Source organism: Pan troglodytes, chromosome 10 (assembly GCF_028858775.2).
Source record: "Pan troglodytes isolate AG18354 chromosome 10, NHGRI_mPanTro3-v2.0_pri, whole genome shotgun sequence".
Classification (NCBI taxonomy): domain Eukaryota; kingdom Metazoa; phylum Chordata; class Mammalia; order Primates; family Hominidae; genus Pan; species Pan troglodytes.
Genome location: NC_072408.2, coordinates 124,637,525 through 124,663,778, shown reverse-complemented (window position 1 = coordinate 124,663,778; position 26,254 = coordinate 124,637,525). Strand labels below are relative to the sequence as shown.

At 47.6% G+C, this 26,254-nt stretch overlaps 1 protein-coding gene across 3 annotated transcripts in view; it reads left to right on the top strand.

The window, feature by feature from the left end:
- The window catches only part of KSR2 (kinase suppressor of ras 2), a 506,130-nt gene that overhangs the window by 109,552 nt on the left and 370,324 nt on the right, over nt 1-26,254 (top strand). For all 3 annotated transcript variants that reach the window (XM_009426349.5, XM_063785031.1, XM_063785032.1), the window contains exon 3: nt 3,987-4,137. In XM_009426349.5, the coding sequence (XP_009424624.1) occupies nt 3,987-4,137 (151 nt within the window). The remainder of the gene's footprint in view (nt 1-3,986; nt 4,138-26,254) is intronic.

Below are 26,254 nucleotides of genomic sequence, written 5' to 3'. Positions count from 1 at the left end.
GGTCCTAGCTACTTGGGAGGCTGAGGGAGGAGGATCACCTGAGCCCAGGAGGTTGAGGTTACAGTGAACTATGATCATGCCTCTGCACTCCAGCCTGGGTGACAGAGTGAGACCCTGTCTCAAAAAACAAAAAACAAAAAAAACAGGCCAGGCGCGGTGGCTCATACCTGTAATCCCAGCACTTTTGGTGGATCACTTGAGGTCAGGAGTTTGAGGCCAGCCTGGCCAACATGGCAAAACCCTGTCTCTACTGAAAGTACAAAAATTAGCCGGGCATGGTGGTGCACGCCTGCAGTCCCAGCTACTCGGGAAGCTGAGGCAGGAGAATAGCTTGAACCTGTGAGGCGGACGTTGCAGTGAACTGAGATCCCACCACTGCACTCCAGCCTGGGTGTAGAGAAAGACTCTGTCTCAAAAAAAAAAAAAAAAAAAAAAAGTTCAGCTCATATTCTGGCACCAAATAGCACTCAGTAGATGCCAGCCTGTTACTGTTGTGAGCATCTGACATCTTATGTCCGCTCTCAAAGATTAGACCACGTTCTTAACATCTTGAGGATCGTGAGATTTTCTTACCTCCTGGGATCCCAGAGACCGACTCATTTGCAGTGACAGGGCCAAGCCAAACCTAATAAAACCAGCGGACATCACTGCATCTTTCATGCCAGGCATTGTGCAAAGGGTTTTGCACTTAGGATCTCAACTGCTGAGACTGTTCAGCCTCCTCGCAATGACCTTTTGAGTAGGTGTGACTGTTATCCCCCTTGTACAGAGTGGGAAACTGAGGCTCAGAGCTAAGTGACTAGTCTAGCTGGTAAGTGGATGGGGCTAGCAGGATGTCCAGCTCAGATGGACAGCAAAGCTTTAGGTCAGAAGCACTGTGCATTAGCCTTGTTTTCCTGTTGCCTGGGTCCCCCAGAGCTGGGCAGAAGAGGAGCTTGCCTCCCTGCCAGTGAAACCAAGAGTCCTCTCTCGAGGCGCTCCCTGCTTCCTACTTGAAGAGGCTTCCTGTCTTTTTTAGACCTTGTCTGCAGGGACAAGAATCTCACCCAGCCCCACCAGATCTAAGAATCCCAAGTTAGAGGCAGCATCACCCCGCTCCATTCCTCCAGGCCCCCACCCCACCCCATCTTGCATATGCACATCAGACCATGCGCAATCTCCTATTTCCTTATTTCATTCCCAGTATGGCCAGATGAGTTTCTTGCAAATATCCTTAGAATGAATGGTCCTGTATAAGGACAGACAGTGTTGTATTTGCATGGCTCAGGGCATTTTTTTGGGAGGCTTCAGGATCATTTATTTATCAAGTGCCACTTGTGGGGGCAAATAAGGCAGAAACGATTCTAGACCAGGGGTGGAAAACTGGCAGCCCTCAAGCTGGTTCTGATATGCAGACATGTTGTTGTTGTTTGGTTAATATGATGTCAGGACATTTATTCTGAGCCAATACTTAAAAACCAAAAGAGTCTGTCTAAAAAACCCAGATCTCTGGCTTCACTTACAAAATCAGAAATGTTGACCATGCTGAATTGAGCTCCTGTCTGGCAGCGATTTGCTCATTTACCTGACCTGCAGGTACCTGAGTTTTGGCTCTTGCCTTAGTCAGTGAGCGTCTTGAGTCCAGGGACCCAGGGAGTGGGTGGGAGAAGACGTGGGGTTTCTGATCTTTGTCTGCAGTTCAGGTATGTGTCCACCAGAGGTCCCCTTTCTGTGAAGTGACTGAAGTATGGAGAAAGCTCCAAAGTAAAACAGCTGGGTTTGAATCCTGGCTCCACCAATGACTTGCTGTGTGACCTTAGGCAAGTGGTCTAACCTCTCTGAATTGTACTGTCCTAGTCTGTAAGTGGTGATGATAAAAGTGCCTGCTTTCAGTAGTTTTTGTGATAATAAAAGGAAATCTATCAAAAACCTTAAAACAGTGTTCCATCCATTTCAGCTATTATTATTACTGTTATTTTATCAAACAGAGGTGTGTCTGTCCTTTTGGCCCAGGTTTGTTAAGGGTTTCTCCATTTTTGATGTTATAAAAATGTTACTTTTATGATTTTTTTCTGATCTTAAGCTTTAGAGTAAATTGAAATATATACATATATAAATCATAAGATTAAAATGCACAAGTGAATCCTGAAGCAAAGAGGAGAATCCTTTTATGTTATGAATCACCCCCTTCAAACATGAGTCATTCTGTACCTTCAGATCCTGGACTGGGTGCAGTGGCTCAAGTCCGTAATCTCAGCACTTTTGGAAACCGAGGTGGCAGGATCACTTGAGGCCAGGAATTCGAGACCAGCCTGGGCAACATAGTGAAATCCTATCTCTACAAAAAAATTTAAAAATTAGCCAGGCATGTTGGTGCATGCCTGTAGTCCCAGCTACTCAGGAGACTGAGGTGGGAGGGTCGCTTGAACCCAGGAGTTTGAGGCTGCAGTGAGATATGATGGCCTCACTGCACCCCAGCCTGGTGACAGAGGGAGACCCTGTCTCTATTTAAGAAAAACAACAACCAGAAATAAACGGATCCTTGGTCATCACCTTTCTTAAAGGGGCCCACCAGCAATGTGTCCCTATTTGAGAAAGCCTCTAAGTGACTCCACTATTCTTCTCTCTCTGCCCCCTGCCTGCCCGGGTGAGTTGAAAAGGCACCATAGCTCATATTTTTGAAGATAATTTTTTGTACTGAGACAGTTTTCTTCTTTCTGGCTATCAGTTTAATGTGGGAGCTGTATCTTGTTGTAATACACAAACATGACCACAAGAGGGTAGATGTATTCCGCAATACTGCCCTAGAGTCACCATCTGTAGGCTATTTCACCCTTATTTACTTTCGGAGGCTGAGGTGGGCAGATCACCTGAGGTCAGGAGTTTGAGACCAGCCTGGCCAACATGGTGAAACCCCGTCTCTACTAAAAATACAAAAATTAGCCAGGCGTGGTGGTGGGTGGCTGTAATCCTAGCTACTTAGGAGGCTGAGGCAGGAGAATCGCTTGAACCCGGGAGGTGGATGTTGCAGTGAGCTGAGATCGCGCCATTGCACTCCAGCCTGGGAAACAAGAGCGAGACTGTCTCAAAACAAACAAACAAACAAATAAACAAAAAACAAAAAAAGGCAAAAAACCCTTAAGTAATAACAATATATGTTAAAATGTTGAGTAGTAAGTGCTATAAAAGAAGACTCATATATACATACAGATACAGATGCATAAATATAGAAGCTTGACAAATTTTGAGGTGTGTCCCTATGACGGTCTAGGGAGACACTGTTTTGGGAACATGGGGTGGCAGTGAAAGTTCACCTGCCCAACACGTTAAGTTGGGAATCCTACCTTTTCTAGGTCCCTTTCCCCCACTCCACGCTATGCTCCAGTGTTTCTGCTTTGCCTTAGGATGCAAAGCCATGCCCCGTGGGGCTCAAAAACAAACCTAGTTTCATTTCCAGCACGGGGCATGGACTTTCAGCCCCTTTTCCATTAGGGTTTCTGAAGACCAGTGTGAGCCCTAGACCCTGCAGCCAGAGAAGAGAGGAAGCAGAGAGAGAGTGGGACCCAGCCACCAGCACACCTGCTTTGTCCTGTGCTTGCTCTGAGTTTGTGCTGGATTTTAGATGAGTCCCTGCAGAGTGGGAGGCACTGAGAGCCATGCAAACATGAAAAAATGGGGCCCTGCCTTATAAACATTCGAGAGACAGGCACAGTGTTGACGCCAGACAGGGTAGTAATTATAATAGCACTAAGCACCTGCGCTACCTTACCAAGTATGGGCACTTAGGAGTCCCACTTTACAGATGAGCAAAGTGAGGCCCAGAGAGGTTGAGCGACTGGTCAGAGGTTATCTAGATAATGAGTGGCAAACCCGAGATTCGGAGACCCCACTGTCATGCAAAGCATTTACACTGCGGAGTGTTCTCCTCTAGGCACCACTACAGGGCAGCATGGAGGCAGAGATGCTGTTTCTGTCCCACGGTTGACAATCCTTCTCCCTTCCTCTAGGAAATCTCCCCCGGCCAGCTGAGCCTGGAGGACCTCTTGGAGATGACGGATGAACAGGTGTGCGAGACTGTGGAGAAATACGGAGCCAACCGGGAGGAGTGTGCCCGCCTCAACGCCTCCCTCTCCTGCCTCAGGAATGTCCACATGTCAGGTGAGCAGGCCCTGGGGCCGGGGATGTGGAGACTTGTCCCCAGCACAGCTGCCGCGGTCCCTCGGCATCCCGTGCCCGCCACTGCAGGCCAGGACGAGACAGAGTCAACCCTGGGGGGCAAATCCGAAACGCAGGAAGAGGCAGCGTGGACCTGGGATTTGGAGTCCGGAAGACACCAGCAAGGGCAGCTCTTGGATTTGAACTCTTGCCCCAGGAAGACCCGCTGAGGTTTAGGGTATCTGGTTCTGGATAATTAGGGTCCAGATATGAAAATATTGAGTGTGAATAGGAGACCACGGTCTTTTTACTTTAGACATGCTGACATGCCTTTGCATTTTGGGTCAATGTCTAGCTTCTAATTTTTTTTTTAACAGAAGTAATTTGCATTAATTGTAACATAAACCAGAAAATAGATTTAAAAAAATCACCCTTAAACTCCACCCTCTAGGTAACTGCTCTTGTTATTTTGGTATAATTTTTCCTGACAAATGGATATATGTATACTTTAAAAAATAGAATTAGAATTATCCACACATATTGCTTAAATTTTTTTTTTTTCACCTAATAAAATAACCTCTGTGACTTGTTCTATCAGTTTGGGGGCCAAATATATTGTCATCCCTCCTGGATCTTTTCCATTAATTGCTCAGATACCTGTTTGTCTTTATTAGCAGAACATCAGATATCATCTTCCTGAGGCTTCCTGCTTCTCTTTAGCCTCATGATTTTTCTGCAAATTCTGGGGCCTTTCTGTCCCAAGGGATCCGCTCTGCACACGCCAGCCACAGAGAAGTGTTAGTGGCCATCAGCACTGTTGTTTCAGTTCCCACCACAAGGTGTCACTGTTGAGCATCAGTCTGGCAGAGTCCGGTGGAGGCTCACAGATGCCCTTGCTTGATTCAACCTGCTCTATTCAACAAGCATTTGTTGAATATTGTTCTAGACCTGGAGAAGTCTTCTAATCTGAGTGGCTATGGGGTGCCAGCAGGGCTGAGGAGGCAGCGGTGAACAAAAGAGAACATACTTGAAACAGGTCATTGGCCCAGTCCTCCATGCGTGCCCTTTTGTATTTTTTCTTGCTGGCAGATCCTGATTCAGGTACAGTCAGCATCAAAAGGGACCATGCGGCCGGGCACACTGGCTCACGCCTGTAATCCCAGCACTTTGGGAGGCCAAGGCAGGAGGATCTCTTGAGCTCAGGAATTCCAGACCAGCCTGGGCAACATGGCGAAACCCCGTCTCTACACAAAATACAAAAAAATGTGCCATGTGTGGTGGCACACGCCTGTAGTCCCAGCTATTCGGGAGGCTGAGGCTGGTGGATCACTTGAGCCCAGGACATTGATTGAGGCTGCAGTGAGCCATGATCACACTGCTGCACTCCAGCCTGGGTGACAGAGCAAGATCCTGTCTCAAAAATAAAATGGGGGGCAGACCATGCACTGGGGGCTGTCTTATGCATTGAAGGATGTTTGGTTAGAAGCATCCTTGACCTCTGCCCATGAGATACCAGTAACATCCCCCAACTCAAAGTCATGACACATGGAAATATCCCCAGATATTTCAAAATGTTCCCAGGGAGGCAAAATCACTCCTGGCTGACGAGCTGTAAAGGTCATGTTACTCTTTACCTCTAGCACAATGGTGTTGACTCACCCAACATGAGTGTGGCTGACAGGGAGGGGCCTCTCAGTCACTCAGTACATACAAAATCTGCTCCAAAGGTGACTTTCTCTCTTTACCCACAGTGAGAAGCAGATGGCAGTTTTCTCTCTTCAAAAAAAAATTGCAGGCTAGGCATGGTGGCTCACACCTGTAATCCCAGCACTTTGGGAGGCCAAGGTGGGAGAATTGCTTGAACCCAGGAGTTTGAGACCAGCCTGGGCAACATAACGAGACTCTACCTCTACCAAAAAAAGAAAATTAGCTGGGTGTGGTGGCATGCGCCTGTAGTCCTAGCTACTTGGGAGGCTGAAGTGGGAGGATTGCTTGAGTCCTGGAGGTCAAGGCTGCAGCAAGCTGAGATAGTACCACTGAACTCCAGCCTGGGCCACAGAGTGAGGTCCTGTCTTAAAAAAAAAATTGCACCAAATTATAGTGTTATGTCATAAACATCTTCCTTTGTCAATAAATGCATTCACTTCTTATTTTTAATACCTGAATACTAACAATTTATTCAACCAATCTCCTATTTTTGGAAATATCCATATTTTTCCTATCATAAGCAACGCTGCTGTGAATACCCCTGAGTGTTATCTTTGGGGACCCCCGTGGCTATTTCTTTACAGTGAATTCATAGGAGAGGGGTCTTGCAGTGAAACATTTGCATATTTTGGCTGGACGTGGTGGCTCACACCTATAATCCCAGCACTTTAGGAGGCCGAGGCCGGTGGATCACCTGAGGTCAGGAGTTTGAGACCAGCCTGACCAACATAGTGAAACCCCATCTCTACTAAAAATACAAAAATTTAGTTGGGCTTGGTGGCGCATGCCTGTAATCCCAGCTATTTGGGAGGCTGAGGCAGGAGAATCTCTTGAACCTGGGAGGTGGAGGTTGCAGTGAGCTGAGATTGTGCCACTGCACTGCAGCCTGGGTGACAGCGAGACTCCATCTCAAAAACAAAAAACAACAACAAAAAACCCATATTTTAAAAATTATGGTGAACATTGTCATATATCTTTCCAGAAAGTTTGTACCAATTTATGCCCGCACAATGCCTGACAGTGAGCATTTGAGGTTAGGTTTTTAATTGCTTTTCAGAATTCACGTTGTCTCATCCGAGAGGCACTACTGAGGTTGGCAGCATCCTTAAAAGTAGAGTGAGATTCCAGTTTCCATGAGAGAGGCATTTACGTCAGCCTTATGGGGAAGAATAGTCATTTTTTTGTGACATTCTAGGCTGTGCGAGACCATGAAAGTTCTGGTACTCCGATTTTTATTTATTTATTTATTTATTTTTGAGACAGAGTCTTACTCTGTCGCCCAGGCTGGAGTGCAGTGGTGCGACCTCGGCTCATTGTAACCTCCACCTCCTGGGTTCAAACAATTCTCCTGCCTTAGCCTCCCGAGTAACTGGGACTACAGGTGCATGCCACCACGCCCAGCTAGTTTTTTGTATTTTATTTTAGTAGAGACGAGGTTTCACCGTGTTGCCCAGGCTGGTCTTGACCTCCTGAGCTCAGGCAATCCGCCTGCCTTGGCCTCCCAGAGTGCTAGGATTACAAGTGTGAGCCATCACACCTGGGCTTGTCCTCTGATCTTTTTAAAAATTTTTTTGATCCAGATGGACAGTACAATTTATATTGTGACCCCCCCCCACACATAGGTACACATACACGTACACACACAGCTACACATACACATACACAATTATAGCATGTTTCATGAAACAATACTCCTCCTTCTTATGCATGATGAAGATGTTGTAAATTCATTCCTGTTCTGTTCTATATCATTTAGTAGATGCTAGTAATAGCCACTTTCTTTTTTTTTTTTTTTTAAATGGAGTCTCTCTGTTGCCCAGGCTGCAGTGCAGTGGCATGATCTTGGCTCACTGCAACCTCCACTTCCTGGATTCAAGTGATTCCCTTGCCTCAGCCTCCTGAGTAGCTGGGACAACAGGCATGCGCCACCATGCTGAGCTAATTTTTGTATTTTTAGTAGAGGTGGGGTTTCCCTATGTTGGCTAGGCTGGTCTCAAACTCCTGACCTCAGGTGATCCATCCGGCTCCACCTCCCAAAGTGCTGGGATTACAGGTATGAGCCACCGTGCCTGGCCTGCCACTATTTTTTGTTTTTTGAGACAGGGTCTTGCTTTGTCACCCAGGTTGGAGTACAGTGGTGTGATGTGATCACAGCTCACTGCAGCCTCGACCTTCTGGGCTCAAGCAACTGTCCCACCTCAGCCTCCCCAGTAGCTGGGACTACAGGTGCATGCCACCACACCTGTCTAATTTTCGTGGAGACTAGGTTTCGCCTTGTCATTGCCCAGTTTGGTCTCGAAACCCTGGGTTCAAGCAGTCCTCCTGCCTCGGCCTCCTAAAGTGCTGGGATCACAGGCATGCGTCCCCATGCTTGGTCAAGCAGCACTTTCATTACACACCTCACTATCGTTTGAACCTACACTGATCCCCTACCTCCACATAGGCCTCCCTCTGGACTCTTCCCAGGCTGCTAAGACTCAGTCTTCTATGTCCTGCCTCAGATGCCAGCCTTAGGGCCACTGGGACCTTGAAAGCAATGACCAAATGCTCCATTTTAACCCATTCCTACAGCGCTTAGCACTGAAGTCAGCTCAACTCAGACTTCTTAGTAAAGAATTGTGTACCCAGTTCTGATCCTTAACACTGTACTTCATGTATGCTGTTCCTGCAGGAGATGGTGCCACTTAAAAACATTTTAATGCTTACCTGTTTTGGGGAGCAATTTGTTTTTAAATGAATGCCTCTCTTTTCCACTAGACTGTAAGCTGCAAAAGGGCAGGGATCATACTTGTTTCTGCTCACTATTCAATTCCCAGGATGAAGATCAATATCTAGCACATAGTAGCGGTTCAATACATATGTATTTTTTTTTTTTTTTTTGAGATGGGGTCTTGCTTTGTTGCCCAGCCTGGAGTGTAGTGGCGCAATCTTGGCTGACTGCAGCCTCTACCTCCTGGGGTCAAGTGATCCCCCCACTCAGCCTCTTGGGTAGCTAGGACTACAGGCGTGTGCCACCCTGCCTGGCAAACTTTTCTGTATTTTTTGTAGAGATAGAGTTTTGTCATTTTGCTCCAGCTGGTCTCGAACTCCCGAGCTCAAGCAATCCTTGAAAACTTACCAGTGGCTTAAAGAACACAGTCTTCCTCATGGATTGGAAAACATCCCAGGGTTTGGCTCCTACTTGAAGTCCTACCATTCAGATTTTCCCTTCAAGCCCTAAATATCTGCTAAATTCATGAATTACTTAGAGTTTTCTAGATGAGGCTTGGATTTCACATCTTGGTACTCACATCCCTCTGCCTAGAATTTTCTTTCCTTTTGTCCTTCTGGTGAATCCCTGCTCTTCCCCAGGCCCAGTGCAAAGCCTGGTTCTCTATGAGGCCTTTCCTGGGCTCTGCAAACTGAGCTGACCTCTTGCCTTGGCTACCGGAACAGCAGATACTTCAGTGACCACCAGGTCTACACCGCTGAGCCCCTCCCTACCTCTGAAAAGCTGTGTGATGTGCTTGCTATTAATGTCCACCAGGGGGAACCAGTGAGCCATCCTCAAAGTATCCTTCGTGTTTAGAATTCCCTCCTTCCCTCAAAAATAATAATTGGTTCCTTGAAGCTTCTAACCATCTTGGGAGTTGGATGGCTTCCCTTTACTCTAACTAAAAATGTTATCCCAGACTGAGGAATAAACTAGTATCTTTCCCATCATACTCTTACTTCTTGAGGGTGATATTGTATTCATCTTAATAGCCCCAGCTCAACCCAGAGCTGGCGTTTCCTACAGTGATGAAATCAGGTTTTTAAAATTCTGGCCCAAAGTAGGGCTGGATGCATGTTTGTTAAATGACAGAAGACAAGTTGTATTGAGGAACTCATATGGAGACCAAGGATATGGCAGCAAGGCTGCTTTGTGCCTGGCCAAGAATGTCATCTCTTTCTCTCTCTCTGTCCCTCTCTGTCTCTGACTCTGTGTCTGTCTGTTTCTCTCTCTCTCTTTCTCAGAGGATGGAGGTAGCTTTATTTTAGAGATGTTAATGCTAATCTTAGTTTTCTCCTTGGGTTTTAGGGATATCTTTATTTTCCAGTGCCCAAGGAGCCCCGAAGATAGGAAATCTTAACTCATTTTTCTCTTCTCATAGCTTGTTAGATCACCCTTAGCCTGAAACCAAAGAATACTCATTCATTCATTTAGCAAGATCAAAGGATCCCAGAGCCAGGATAGCTTAACCTTTCCTTATCGTGGCAGCTATGTCCTGAAACAAAAAAACCATTATTCACTCATTCAACGAAATTGGTTGCATGGTTATTCTATGCCAGGTGCTCTTCTGATCTCTAGAAATGCGTGCTGAGGTGTGTGTCTCCATAAAGTTTACTTTCTAGTGTGGGGGGCTGGGGCACAGACAATGAATTATTGTCTTAATGATCACGTACCTTATGCAGTGTGTGAGAATAAGTGCTGTGGATTAAAGAAGACGTGCAGCAGGCTAAGCGGGGTTGGTAGTGCCCTCTGGAATGGAGGGACTGGTCATCATATTAAATAAGGTGGCTAGGGCAGGCTCCGTTCTCTTTCTCCTTTCTCCTTCTTAGTCCTCAATCATCTTCTAGGAGTATGGAATCTGGAGTCCAACAAACTTGGGTTTAAGTTCTGGCTCTGCCACCTATTAGCTGTGTGATTGTGGATAGGACATATTATGATTCTGTGCTTTGTTTCCTAAGCAGCAGGATGGGGATGATGATCATGTGGGCCACAGTGGTTGCTGGGAGCATTACATGAGATGATACAGGCAAATCACCACCACCACCATCACTATTGTTAGCACCGTCACCACCATCACCACCATCATCACCATCACCACCACCACCACCATCACCATCACCACCATCACCGTTGTTACCACCATCACCACCCACCACCATCATTACCACCTTCATCGCCATCACCATCACCAGGCTCCTCCAGCCTTTTTCTTCCCCCAGCTCACTTTTCTCCACTTCTCCTCATCCTCCTCTCTTTTTTCCTCCAAGGGGCCCTTCCAAGGGGCTTCAGCCTTTCTAATTAAGCACTCTCATTCTTTGTTTCCCTTCCCTCTGAGCCACGGTCTCCCTCAGCACTGCTGTTTCTTTTGAGACTACTCCCCTTCTGTCTGGCTTGATTGTTCTCCAGAGGTAACCTACCATTCCCTGGCCACAAAAATAGAGGCAAAACCTCAAACCAGTTTTCTCTGGGCACAGCCCTAGTTTTCCTCCGTGGTTACTACAGAGCTGAGGTCCTAGGGTGAAACTGATTTGGCTGCAGGAAGAGCACATTCTCACCATTTGTCTCCATCTCCCACTCCATTCCAAAACTGGGAACTTCAGCATCTGAGGACAGCAGGGTCCCTTCCTAGACCTTCCTGTCCTGGGCCACAGCTGTCTTATCAGAAGAGAGCCTGGCGGAGATGTGGCCCAGCTATCAGAGTGCTGTTGCTGTGGCCTTCTTCCTCTTCTCTGCTGTTCTTTTTCTCTCTCTCCTCTTCTTTTTGGCATTTTGATGGTTTTCAGCCTCATAATTTGTGGTCATCTGTATCTTTCCTTTCCCAAGGAAAAACCTCTGGTCAAGATAATAGAAGATCTGTGTTGTGGATATTGTTTTCCTTTTTTAAAATGAATATGCTTATGTAAGGATAATGGGAGATATTGCTTTCCTTCCTCCTCACCTTCCTTCTTTTCTACCCTTCCCTCCTTTTCCCCCTCCCACTTGTGTTTATCAAGCACTTTCTCTGCATCTGGCACACACGGTGTTGGGTTCCAGGGCTCAGGGACTTTCTCAGGACTTCAGGATTGAACTGAGACCTGAAGAGGAGGGGAAGTCTTAATGACTGGGAGTGATGGAAACACTCAGAAGTGCCTTGAGACGGGAGGGAGGGGAGCATCCCAGGCACAGAGAGAACAGTATGGGTGCCCAGTGGGGATGCTGGGGAGAGCGGTGGGAGCTGGAGCCAGACAGGTGGGCAGTGCCTGCCCCCACGGTGGGCCATGGCAAGGAGCCTACACTGCAGAGTAAGCAGGGTAGGCTGAACAGAAGGTGTCTGGATCTCTTTTCCAGTTTTTAAATAACACTCTGGCTGCAGAGTCGATGGGTGGCTTAGAGCAGGTGACAGATGCTGGGAATCCTTCGGGGGCTCAGGGAGCCCGAGAGTGGAGGTCAGGGTGCTGCAGGCAGGCAGGTGCCCCTGCACCCCTGCAACCTCCTGGGAGCTTGCCTGCCTGGGCCCTCCTCTGGCTTCTTCTCTTGAGTATCAAGGGGGAGAACTGGCAGTCAGGAGGAAAACAGGATGCAGAGTGGCCCCCGAAATAGGACAGCCTCAGATGCCCTCTGGCTTCTTCCCAGTTTGGGCTTTGAATGAAGCCCCCCAGAATGCCGCCTGCCACCGTACGGTCTTCCTTTGACTGGAACAAAGAGTAAGAGTGGGTCTTGATTGCCCTATTGTTCTACTTGCTTCTAACTTGGGAAAGGCTGGGCTGGCAGAGGAAGAGCTGCTCCTCCCGGAGCCCACAGGGTCTCGTATGTTCTGGTGTTGACACTGATGTCTTTCCTTTCCCCTGTAACTGCTCCAGCCCTCCTGTTCTGTAGGCACTCAGGAATCCCTTACATGTAGATAGCATCAAATTAGGACTCTCGCTTACAAGCGGCAGAAACCTGATGCGAACGCGCTTAGGCGCAAATGGCTCCATTCATTCATTCTGTAAACACGGATGGAACTCCCCCTGTGTCAGTTGCTAGGAGGGGTTGGGGATAACAGTGGTGGGGAAGGCCGGCTGGCTGTGGGCTCTCCTCAGTCTGTGTCCCAGACCTGCGCTATTCAGTACAGTGGTCACCAGACTCGTGTGACCAGGTAAACTTATATTCATTAAATAAAAGTTAAAATTCCCTTCTTCATTCTCAGGAGCCATGTTTCAAGTTGTTCATCGCCACAGGTGGCTAGCAGCTGCCCTATTGCAACAGCACAGTTCTAGAACATCCCCATCATCACAGAATATTCTAGTGGACAGTGCTGCTCTAGAATATGTTGGAAGAAACAATGAATAAGAAAAATATCAAGTTGGGTGCAGTGGTTTATGCCTGTGATCCTAGCACTTTGTGGGGCTTGAGGCAGGAGGATCGCTTGAGTCCAGGAGTCCAAGACCAGCCTGGGCAACATAGCAAGACCCCATCTGTACCAAAAAATAGACAAAAAATCCATCTAACTGGGTGTGGTGGCACACACCTATAGTCCCAGCTACTTGAGGGGTTGAGGCAGGAGGATTGCCTGAGCCTGGGAGGTCAAGGCTGCCGTGAGCCAAGATCATGCCACTGCACTCCAGCCTGGGTGACAGAGTGAGATTCTGTCTCAAAAAAAAAAAAAAAAAAATCAAATGGTAATAGGTTTTATGCAAGAATGAAAACTGAAGTGAAACAATGGTGGCTTTGTGGCTGGCTTTGATGGGCTGATCAGAGCAGGTCAGTCAGGCTTCAGCCAGAGGAGTAGAACCAATAAGATATATTAAGAGATTTATTGGAAGGAATTGGCCTATGCAATGGTGGGGGCTGGCTGGGAAGGTCTGAAATCTGTAGGGCAGGCTGTTAGGAAGGGCAGGCTGTTAGGAAGAAGGGCAGGCTGTTAGGAAGCGTGGGCTGTTTGTTAGGAAGGGCAGGCTGTTTGTTAGGAAGGGCAGGCTGTTTGTTAGGAAGGGCAGGCTGTTAGGAAGGGCAGGCTGTTTGTTAGGAAGGGCAGGCTGTTAGGAAGAAGGGCAGGCTGTTAGGAAGGGCAGGTTGTTAGGAAGAAGGGCAGGCTGTTAGGAAGAATGGCAGCTGTTTGTTAGGAAGGGCAGGCTGTTTGTTAGGAAGGGCAGGCTGTTAGGAAGAATGGTAGGCTGTTTGTTAGGAAGGGCAGGCTGTTAGGAAGGGCAGGCTGTTAGGAAGGGCAGGCTGTCAGGAAGAACGGCAGGCTGTTTGTTAGGAAGGGCAGGCTGTTAGGAAGGGCAGGCTGTTTGTTAGGAAGGGCAGGCTGTTAGGAAGGGCAGGCTGTTTGTTAGGAAGGGCAGGCTGTTTGTTAGGTAGGGCAGGCTGTTAGGAAGGGCAGGCTGGTGGAATTTCTTTTTCTTTGGAGAGATCTCAGTTCTGGGTGGGTGCGGTGGTTCACGCCTGTAATCCTAGCACTCTGAGAGGCCAAGGAGGGTGGATTGCTCAAGTGCAGGAGTTCGAGACCGGCCTGGGCAACACAGCAAAACCCCATCTCTACTGAAAAAAAAATAAATACAAAAAATTAGCTAGGTGTGGTGTGTGCCTGTAATCCCAGCTATTGAGGAGGCTGAGGTGGGAGAATCACCTGAGCCTGGGAGGTCAAGGCTGTAGTGAGCTGAGATTGCACTGCTGGACTTTGGCCTGAGTGATAGAGCGAGACCCTGTCTCAGGAAAAAAAAAAAAAAAAAAAAATAGTCTCAGTTCCACTTTTCAGGCATTTCAATTTCAATGTGTTGAATCAGCTCACCCGGATTATAGAGGAGAATTTTTACTTAGAGTCACCTGATTATAGACTTTAATCACAGCAACAGAAAACCTTCACCTGATGCCTAAATTGTTGTTTGATTGAATAACTGGGGTCTGTCGCTTAACCAAGTTCACACTGAAACTGACAGCGAGCCTCTCTGGGGAGACGACATTTAAGCTGAGACTTGAATGACAAGAAAGCATCAGACAGGAGAAGATCTGGGGGAAGAGCATTCTGAGAGCAAACAGGTCTCAAATGCATGTCTCAGAAGCACTTTTAAGAAGCAGAAGGCAGCTTACATGGCCAGTGGTTCTGGGGACCCATGGCTGCGTGGGTCTGTGTCTCAGACCTGCACTTCAAAACCTAGTGGCTCAACACAACTGCCTTGTTATCTCTCATTGTTATCGAGCAAAAGGGGCTCGCTGTCTGATGCACTAGAAGCCAATACTATGATGCCGGTTTTTTGTTTTTGAGTTGGAGTCTCGCTCTGTCGCCCAAGCTGGAGTGCAGTGGCGCGATCTTGGCTCACTGCACGCTCCGCCTCCCGGGTTCATGCCATTCTCCTGCCTCAGCCTCCCAAGTAGCTGGGACTACAGGCGCCCGCCACCATGCCTGGCTAATTTTTTCTATTTTTAGTAGAGATGGGGTTTCCCCGTGTTCACCAGGATGGTCTCGATCTCCTGACCTTGTGATCTGCCTGCCTCAGCCTCCCAAAGTGCTGGGATTACAGGCGTGAGCCACTGTGCCTGGCCAGGTTTTTGAGAAAAGAAAAGCTTCTTATTGAAAGTTGACTCCCAAGGACACAGGAGTCAAGCTCAAATCTGCCACCCTGGGCTGGCTTCAAGGCAGTATTTTTATTAGGAAAGGCTTAGGGGGTAGATACTGGGATTAGCAGGTGGTTGGTGGAGGGAAAGGGGAAGTCTGGAAAGTCCTTGGGTGTGTGTAGTTATTTCTTTATGTTACTTCATAGGTTGCATATGCAAATTTGGGAGGAGTTAGTATGAAATATGTGGTGGAAATTTGGGCTGTGATGTCAGCAAACTTGTGCACAAACTCCAGTTGGTCATCCTGGTTCCAATTGATTTTAGCCCACTGCCAAATCTTTTTAAAAAACTTGTGAGTTAAAAAAAAAATACTCACAAGAGGAGGGAGTTTCAGCATCTCAGCAAGTTGTTTTTTTTCTTATCTGTTTCCTGCAAACTCAGTAATTTCTGCCATTGGTTTCATTAACTCTTTAGGGTATAGTTTCATCATCATAATTCCCTGGGCTCAGGGATTGGCTGGGCTCAGCTGGGTGGTTCTTCTGTTCCGTGTGTTGTTGGCTGGAGCTGCAGTCATCTGGGGCTTGACTGGGCTGGAACATCCAAGATGGTGCATGCTCATGGATGGCAGTTGGCACTAGTTGTTGAGTGGGTGTTCAGTTGGGGATTATCTGCTGGGGTGCCCACATGTTGCCTTTTATGTGACATGAGCTTCTCAACACACATCCCAAGGAGGAGGAAATGGAGGCTGCTAGTTCTGGAACAGTATCCCTTCTGCTAGTGATGATCTCAGTGATGGGTCAATCAGGGAAGCCAAATTACTGTGAGTATAATGGAAAAAATGGAATTTATTAGATATTAGACTTATACGACTGTAGGAAGAGCTGGGGAAGTACAAGCTCAAAAAAAAAAAAAAAAAAAAAGGGAAGCTTAAGATTCAGAGAAAGGTCTTGAACTTACCCTGACATAGGTAAGGCAGCCTGCAGTTTCAGGGACATCTGGCAGCCAATATGTCCAGCTGTTGGAAGGGACCATGCAGACAGGCTTGGATAGATGCCCAGGGAAAGTTATTGGCCCTTTGTGGCTATTGCCTCTGTGAGTTTGTCATGAAGCATCTGGTGGTGAACTTAAGGTCGGCTGTTGGTCATTGAGGGACTACTGTCAGGAAGAAGAGTTGGCTGTGAGGTAGGGAAGATGGAGGATAAACAGGACCAGCACCCCAGCCTCTGTTCCCCATTGCCTTCAACCCATGTTACTCTTCAGGGCATGATGGCTGCTTCTCTTTTGCCACCCAAGCCTTGTACAACTTCACTTTTGGCCAGCTCTAATCTGGAACCACACAGAGAAGGGGATTCTGGAAACGTGGGTGCCATGGAAGCATGGGTGCCAGCGTAACTGAGTTGTCAGTGGGCTAATCCATGGCTGGGAGAGGAGGCAGAAGATAGGAGATAAGGTCAGAGACATGGTCGGGGCTCAGTTCCTGAGGCCCCTTGTAGCCATTGCTGGCAGCTTCTTGGTAGAATGGGAAACCATTGGAGGGGATTAAAGAAGGGAAGGGACTTGGTTGGATTTCACTTAACTCGTTCGAGGCTAAACTAAATCCGTCAGTCAATTTCCCTTCCTCTCTCCCTCCTTCATCCCTCGGTGTTGCCTTTCTGTCTAACTACCTTGCTTTCCTCATCTGTAAAATGGGGATGCTAGTTGTATCATCCTCATGGAGTTGTTGCAAGGAAAGAAATGAAGTCATATAAACGCTGTGTTCATATAAACACTTGTCTGGCAAATTTGGCACTGAATATGCACTGGACTGTGATTATTTTTATTGTTTTTAAAGTCAGCTTCCCTCCCTCCTTCCTCTTCCCTCCTTCCCAAGCTGAATCTGAACCAAGGAAATCTTCCTACAGAGCCACTGACTGGTCCCCACTAAGGCAGGGGTGGAGGGAGGGGCAGGATGTTTTCCTCTCCAGCCTTTGTCTTGCAGCAGAACCCCTGTTGAGCAACCTGGTCCAAGGCTTCATCCACCTGTCCTGTCCCCCTGCAGCCCACTTTCTCTTTCTTGCAGGCCACCCCTGCCCCCTCTGTCTTGCCCACCTGCTGCTTCATGTGGCCAGCATCTGGCTTTTGTGGAACCCCCCAATGAGAACAAAGAGAACCCGACTCTCTGGCTGTCATCTCTGATCAGCGCTGTAGTCACTTTCTGTTTTTATTCCTGGCACCCACGAGGTGCTGAACAGAATTGGGTGCAGAATTGACATTGAACTTGTGCTTGGCAGGGACTGAACCCTTTGAGGTTCATAGGTTCCATGAAACTACATGAACTGAGTCAGATCCAAACAGACTGTTACATCTTAGAATGAGACCCCCAGTCCTGTCCCTGGGCTCCCGATCTGGTCCCTATCTGCTGATGTTTTCACTGGCTCATTGCACCCAGCTACCCTCTCTTCTTCACAACGCCTGCCCCAGGGCCTTTGCACAGCCCTTCTTTCTGCCTGGAATACCCTGCCTCAATCTTCCTCTGGCTGATTCCTTGTCATTTTGGACTCAGCCCAACTGCCAGCTTCTCAGAGTCCCACTTCAATCCTCGCCACTCTCTGTCCTATCATAGTCTCTAGCCCATCTAAAATGATTTTGTTTATTTTCATACCCCTTTCCACAAGAACAGTGGTGCTCAAAACCTCAACATGTATCAGAATCCCCCAGAGGGTTCCACCCCCAGAGTTCCTGCTTCAGCCAGTCCGGGGCAGTGCCCAGAAATCTGCATTAACAAGTTCCCAGGTGATGCTGGTGCTGCTGGTTTGGGGAACACGCTTTGAGAACCCCTGTGTTGGAATTCTCCCAGCATCTGGCTCAGAGTTGGAATGCAAGAAGTAGTCACGGAGTGACTGAGTGAATGCTAGTGGTTGATGATAACAGCAGCGACAAATATTGATTGAGTTCTTACTGGGCCAAGTCACGCAGCACCTGCTCATTTAATTCTTCAACAACCTCATGAGGTCCGTAGGATTATTATTCCTATTTTCTGGTAAGAAAACTGAGGCTCAGAAAGGTAGAGCCCTTGCCTGGGAGGGGGGTGGTGGTCACACAGCAACTAAGTGTCAGAGGTGGGGTTTGAACTCATTTCTGTCTGACTCCTGTTAAGCGGAGGCTTCCCACATAAAAAAGTGGTGGGAATGAATGGCTTTCTCCTTAACTCTGGGTGGTCCCTGTGTTTCCATTTGCTCAGCTTGAGGGAGCAACCCTTTGGGGCTTTTGTAGCAGCTTACACTGGAACTGAGATAAAAAGAAATTATTTAAAGGCTGCATGTAAATATCAAATAATACTGCACATTTGCAGAGCACCTTCAGTTTTAGGAAGCACCTGCATGCAGGTGATCTTGTTTTAGCCTCGCAACCATATGAGTGGTGGGCAGATTAGGCTGCGTGCCCAGTTTCACAGATGGGAACATTCCCAGCAGATTTGACTCTCCATCAGTATCTCTGTCCTTCCCAGCCACGGTCCTGAGGGAGGATGGGAGGCTTCTGTGGGCGCGTGATTATGTTTGAAACTTGCAGGGAACATGCAGGGGGAAGGCAGAAAGGGCAAGGAGGATGAAAATATTTGTTATTATTTGGAGCAAAATTATTCTTGCCTTCCTCTAAAATATGCCGAGGGGAGATGGCTCCAGTTCATTATAGTCATGATTTTCACTCAGGTGGCCTTTTGCTTTCTCTAATTATTTCCCTGATTACCAACTTATACTCTCATATGAGAAGGACCCAAGCTATTGTTTGGGAGAGAAAAAGAAAGCACCGCATTGACCATAATTTGCATCCACATTGGTATGTTACTTAGCAATTTTTTTTTTTTTTTTTGAGACAGAATCACTCTGTCACCCCGGCTAGATTGCAGCGGCTTAATCTCGGCTCACTGCAACCTCTGCCTCCCAGGTTCAAGCAATTCTCCTGCCTCAGCCTCCCAAGTAGCTGGGATTACAGGCACCCACCACTATGCCCAGCTAATTTTTTGTATTTTTAGTAGAGACGGGGTTTCACCATGTTGGCCAGGTTGGTCTCGAACTCCTGACCTCGTGATTCGCCCACCTCGGCCTCCCAGAGTGTTGGGATTATAGGCGTAAGCCACCATGCCCGGCTTAGTATTTTTTAAACCGTTGCATGGGGACAGGTGTGGTGGCTTACGCCTGTAATCCCAGCACTTTGGGATGCCGAGGCAGATGGATCACTGGAGGTCAGGATTTTGAGTCCAACCTGGCCAAAATGGTGAAACCCTGTCTCCACTAAAAATATAAAAATTATCTGGGCATGGTGGTGCATGCCAATAGTCCCAGTTACTCGAGAGGCTGAGGCAGGATAATTGTTTGAACCCAGGAGGTGGAGGCTGCAGTAAGCTGAGATCATGCCACTGCACTCCAGCCTGGGCAACAGAGTAAGATTCCATCTCAATAAATAAATAAATAGGCCAGGTGTGGTGACTCACACCTGTAATCCCAGCACTTTGGGAGGCCAAGGTGGGTGGATCGCCTGGGGTCAGGAGTTCAAGAACAGCCTGGCCAACATGGTGAAACCCCATCTCTACTAAAAATACAAAAATTAGCCAGGCGTGGTGGTGCACGCCTATAGTTCCAGCTACTCAGAGCGTCGAGGCAGGAGAATGGCTTGAACCCGGGAGGCGGATGCTGCAGACAGCCAAGATTGCGCATTGCACTCTGGCCTGGGTGACAGAGGGAGACTCCATCTCAAAAAAAAATAATAATAAAATAAAGTAAAATAAAATAAAATGGGAAAAAAAGTCTGGAAGGAAATCCACTTGGATATTTAGCATAGCTGTTCTTTGGTTAAGGGTGATGATTTTTTTTCTTTTGCCCTTCTGCATTTTCTGTCTTTCTGGGCAACAAATAAGTAGTTGTGTAACTTAAATGAGAAAGTTTGAAGGAAAAGAATCCTCCTCGAACCCTGTTTGCTTACTTTCATCTGTACTGTGATACTTTCTTCTCTGCTGCTGGTGCCTGGTGGGGCAGGATGCTCTGACCTCCCAGGTTTCAATGGTTTTCTCACTGATTCACCGTCCCTTTGCATCTGTTCAAAAGGAAAAACTTTCTGGGCTGCATCTTCCTAAAGTAAACCTTCCCATGGCTTAGGCAACTCCTGACCACTGCGGGGAGGATTTCCTTGATTGCACCTGTGTCGATCTTCGGCCATAGTCATTGGGCAGTTATCTTGTAGTTGCTTTGATATCTAAATCTCCCATATTAGACTGGAAATTCCTAGATAGCAAGGGCCATCTTTTAATAAACAAAATAATAACGATAAAATATTAAAAACATACTGAGTGTCAGGCGGTGTTCTGAGCTGATTTTGAGGGTTGTTTCACTTAATCGTCAGATATCCCCATGAGATAGGGACTTTTGTATTCCCCAGTTTTCAGATAAGAGAATGAAGGCACGGAGGGGTGAACCATGGTACCCAACCAAGGTCACATGGCCAGTAAATTGCGGGGTACCAGCACTTGAGCTCGGGCTGATTCCAGACCGTACACTCTAAACGCAGCACTTTGTTCGTTTCCTACAAACTACTTAGCATGGTTGCAAAAGTATCATTGAATGAATTAACGAACAAATGAACTGTCATAATCTAATCACAGAAATTATGCCCTTGGAGGGGAAGGTTGAAGCCTTTATAATTTGCCCTAGGGGAGAGAAGTGAAGCCAAAGCACTTTCTGTCTGTGTATCAGGAATGAGATCGTGTGGGAGGGATAGTGATCAGATAATGAGAGATTTTCTCTCTAAAACAGGGGTTGACCAAGTATAGCCCACTGGCCAAAGTCAGCCCTCCACCTGCTTTTGTAAATAAAGTTTTATTGGAACACTGCCATACCTATTTGTTTCCACTTTGTCTATGGCTGTTTTCACGCTGCAACATCAGAATTGTGTAGTGTGACAGAGACCGTATGGCCCACAAAACCTGAAATATTTACTGTCAAGCTTTTTAGAGAAAATGTTTGCTAACCCTTTTTGTAAAAGACCAAGCTAGAAATAGTGAGTGTCAATTAAAACAAATACATACATGTCTAAGTCAGGGGAGATTTTGGTCTGATGTAAAGAAGAACTTCCTTTTGGAGGAGGGCAATAAATACATGAGGAGGCTGGGGAGGCATTGACTGTGGAGAACTCTGTAGTGGGGGTGAATGAATATTTGCACAAGTGGTACAACATTTATAGGGGGCTGTAATTGATCAAGAACTTCCTATAGTAAGTGCTCAGGGGAAGGCAGGAAGGAGGCACACGCCCAGAGAGGGTGAGATGCCTAGGGTCACACAGCTAGTACCTGGTAGAGCTTGTGCTCAAACCCACATCAGTTTCACCCAAAACTTTCATTATACATGGTCCTGACTGGGCATGGTGGCTCACACCTGTAATCCCAGCACTTTGGGAGGCTGAGGTGGGCAGATCACAAGGTCAGGAGTTCGAGACCAGTCTGGCTAACACAGTGAAACCCCATCTCTACTAAAAATACAAAAAATTAGCTGGGTGTGGTGGTGTGCGCCTGTAATCCCAGCTACTCGGGAGGCTGAGGCAGGAGAATTGAGTGAATCTGGGAGGCAGAGGTTACAGTGAGCTGAGATTGTGCCATTGCACTCCAGCCCGGGTGACAGTGCGAGACTCCGTCTCAAAAACCCAACCCAAAACGTTATGCATGGTCCATTGTGCTGACTTTTGGGGTCTGTTCTGCATCAGACTGAGTTCTTTGGGGAGTGGGGACCACATCTCGTTGTCTTTGGAGTGCTGTACACAGATGCTGTCTGGATAGTACTCTCTGAAGGTCACTCCTATATGGGAGTCTGTGGCTTTCTTTGGGTGAGTGTGACCACCATCCCGATGGGATTCAGAAATGTGGGGTTGCTCTACACTCCGAATTTCCCCCACTGACTTCACTCTTCAAACAGGAAACCCTAAATGGTCCTCCTTTCCCCACACAGAGAACCTGTTGCTTTGAGTTGGGAGGGTGGGAGACGGTACTTCCCTACCCCCCACATCAGCCCTGTCCTTGGGAACAGAGCTCAGTTTAGCTTCATCATCTGATCATTTTCTTTCTTTAGCGCCTTTGTTTCTTTCCTTCTCTATCTGGTACTTCGTGGAGGAGAAATGAGGCAGACCAGCTTTGTAACCGGATACCAGGATGCTCTCAGTGGCTGGGGCTCCACTTGTAAAGACCTTGTGCCATCATGATCACGGAGGGTGGAGGAACTGAGCGTCAGGGCTGCGTTGTTGCTTTCAATCCTAGGCTCCTTGCTTGAAAAAGTTAGGGGCACGTAGCTGCTTGGCTGTAGACACTGGGATGCCTTTTCCTCCCAGTGTTTTCTTGGACACCATACGACCAGGGCCACCTCTTGATGGCGCAGTGTCATGTTTGGCCACCAGGAGGCGCTGCCCGATAAGCTTCCTTTAGCGGAGACGTCAAAATTGTCTTGAAATCGGTGCAAAAGATGCATAGTAATGTAGAAACTGGCAGGAACCTCGGTCTGATCATCTCAACTTTTAAGTAAGGAAAAACTGAGTCTGAGAGAGGAGAAGGGCTTGACCCAGCTACAGCAGGGACTAATGCTGGCTTAATTTTGTTTCACAGACCGAGCTTTCTCGGCAGGCAGGCTGGAAGCCAGGGGAGACCCTGGGTTTCTTTCCCGGCTGGCCCGTAGTGAGCGGCAGAGGCATCTATCAGAGCAGCCTACTCCGACGGGGCCTTGCTGCCACTCACCTTCCTTCCGCATTCATGTCATGATGCTCTTGCGTTGGTCTCCCTGCCACACTGCAAGACCAATTAAGAGGAGAAAATGAACTGTAAAGAAGGAACATTGAAATGCAGCCTCCAAATAATAACTAGTGGAGATGCAAAGGGAGCTCCGAAGCGACAGAAAAAACTCTAGGCAGTGGCTTCATTCCCTTGGGAGACATCTGGAAAGAGCTTGGGGCCCGGCCTGGGGCACCCCCAGCTGCATGGGAGCCCTCCCGAGAGGCTGTCTAAAGAATGGCTATGATGAGAAGTGGCTGGACTTGCTTCAGTTGAAATCAGTGTTCCGGTGCTTGCCACATTCCCTGCAGTGGGGTGCACTGATAAAAAAGACACGGGCCACAGTTGGCAAGGGGCTGGACCTCCCGGCTGCGTCATTCAGCTGCCCTGGTTGGTTTGTGGCACAGTCAGGAAGGCATATGAGTCCTGAGCCTGGGATGTGAGTCCTGCCTGGGCCACGGGTCCAGCCTCTTCCCTATCGGAACCTCTGTCTTTGAAACAGGCATCATGATAGCGAGTCTTTTAGTGTTGTGATGTTTAAGGGAGGTGATGTGTGCTTTTGCCTCTGTCTGGGACAACCTCTCCATCTGAGCGGGACTTTGCTGTGCTCCTTTTGGCTGGGGTGAATTGGAAATCATACAACCCAAAGAGAATGGTGAAGTGAAAGATTTCTCTCCATTTCCTAATAAGTACGGTGTTGGCATTGCCTGTTCTGCCTCCAGTATCTTTCTGGAAGGTAGATTCCACAGGAACTGAATGGTCTCGGGGCCCCAAAGCTGTTGAAGTCCACTCCATGATGGGTACCGACAGTTGAGGGTGTTGCCTGTGACTTCCATCAGGCCCTAAACTTGACGATGCTACTGCCCTGTGGATGGAAGACAGTGTTCTGACCCCTTTTAGTACTTTGGAGCAGAAAAAAGTTAGCACCCAATCGCAATCTTCTTTTAACATATTTGGGAGGTTGGGAAAAGTTTCCCAATAGTCTTTTATGGAAATATTTTTACTCCCCAAGAGTGGGCAAGTTTCTAGACTAAAGGGATTTTCCGTAGGGGGTTGTCAGTTTACGGAGGGTACTTCCTAACTGCAGACTGTCTGGAGGCTGTAGGGTAGGGGGCCTTGCTTAACAACAGTGCTCATTGTTAATCCTCTCTGATGTCAGTCATTACATCTCAGGTCCCAAGTAGGAGGTTTTCTCGGTGGTCTCCAATTACAGCACGAAAAGGGCTAGCCCCTAGGGTTTCTCAACCTTGGCACTATTGACATTTGGGGCTGGAAAATTGTGGTGGGGGACTGTCCCATGCCTTGGAAGATGTTTAGCAGCATCCCTGGCCTCCACCCACTAGATGCCAGTAGTATCCAACCCCTAGCCCCTGGTAGTGACCATCAAAAATGCCTACAGACACTGTCAAATGTCACCTGCGGCAAAATCACTCTGGGCTGAGAGCCACTGGCTTGACTGATCCTAAGCGCTCCAGGAACATAGCCGCTGTGGTTCTAAGGAGGAGGATAATGATTATGACGACACTGACGACAACTTCTGTATTCTGAGGCCAGATGAAAGCCAGGAGCTTTTGTGAACACTGAGGTTCTGTAAAGCACAGAAAACCATAATTGAGTTGGGGTTTGGCTTATCATGCCCAGAGCATGGTTTTCCCAGGGGTCTTTAGTCCAATTAACAGGAACCAGATGAAAGCGAGGAACTGTGATATACCACCCTCCCTCCACCTCGCCATGCACACACATACATGCACCATCTCTCCCTGTCTCCCCAGGGACCTTGTTAAAACTTCCATCAGTTTTGCAGATAAACAGCTCCTGATCACCCATGAAAGGGGGCAACAGCAGACGGAGCTCAGGGCTGGAGGCAGGATGCTTTGGTTCTGGCTCTGCCCCTGACTTCTCTGGTTATGGGAGCCTGGGTCAGCCACATGACCTCACTGAGCCTGGTGTCTTGGTCTGCCAAATGCCTGAGGACAGGATGGATGGCCCATAAGCCCCTTTTACCCTGGACTCTGTGTCTCGGGTTCGATTTTCATGCCCAGCCAGTGAGCTGCCAGCAGTAACTGCATCCCTGCCCTCGAAGACGGCTCTCTGGTTTACCCCCACAGCTTCTAACTGTTGTTACTATTACTGCATTGATCCCTATATCCACTCAGTGACACCTTTTTTGGATTCTTTGAACATAAAAAAATTAATTCCCACTTTTGCATTTGTTTCTTCTGCCTGCAATACTGTTTCTGTGAGCCAGCTCCTTTTCATTATTTGGGTCTCAGCTCAAATGCTGTAGGAAGTACTCAGTACATGGTATTAGTGTGATTATCATATATTACTATTAGTATGATTCTCATTGCTCTTCTCAGGCTGGGGAAGCACAGGGGCTGGGAAGCCCAGAGGAGGAGCCTCACCGCAGCCGGAGCGAGGTCAGGGGAAGTTTTCTAGGAGAATAAACCCCTCCATTGAGTTCAAAGGCTATGTTTGGGCTTCTCCTGTTGCCTCCTGGGTTGATTATTTTATTTTATTGCCTATCAAATGCCAAATCTCCAATCTACTCAGGACAGTTTCTTTTTTCGTTCAAATCACCATAGCTCAAAAAAAATCCCTACCCCGCCCACCACCCCCAGTATCTTTTTGGACCATTTTGTGATGTCAAAGCTGCCTGCAAACTTTCAGTATTGAAGTCAGTAACATACGGTGCCCTGGGAAAGGTGTACTTGTTTTGTTTGGATTTTGGGAAGAAGGACAGAGTCGTACTCAACTACATCCACTTTCCTTTGATCTTTGTACCAATGACCAGAGGGTGGAAGCAGAATTTACCTGAAACTCCTTTTAACTTCGGATCATGGTCTTTATTCAGCCGAGTCCTTCGGATTCTTGGGTGATGCCAGTTCTGTTTTTTTTTTATTTTTTTTGAGACAGGGTCTCACTCTCTTGCCCAGGCTTGAGTGCAGTAGCCTGATCTTGGCTCACTGCAACCTTTGCCTGCCAGGCTCAAGCCATCCTCCTCCCTCAGCCCCCAGAGTAGTTGGAACTATAGGGGTATGCCACCATACCTGGCTAATTTTTTTAATGAAAATTTTTTTTTTTTGTAGAGACAGGGTTTCACCATGTTGCCCAGGCTGGTATTGAACTCCTGGGCTCAAGCGATCCGCCTGCCTCGGCCTCCCAAAGTGCCCCGCCAGGTGTTGCCAGTTCTAAGACAAGATACTGTGATTTTTTGGGAAATCACGGTAGGGGAATTATGACATCAAGGTGGGTTCAAAAAGAGGTTGAGATGAAAGAGCTTGTAGATTTCTTCATGAAGGAAGGACTTAGTGTCCGGTGGTCTTTTCTGAATATTCATGATGCCACTGAATGTGGAAAAAGAG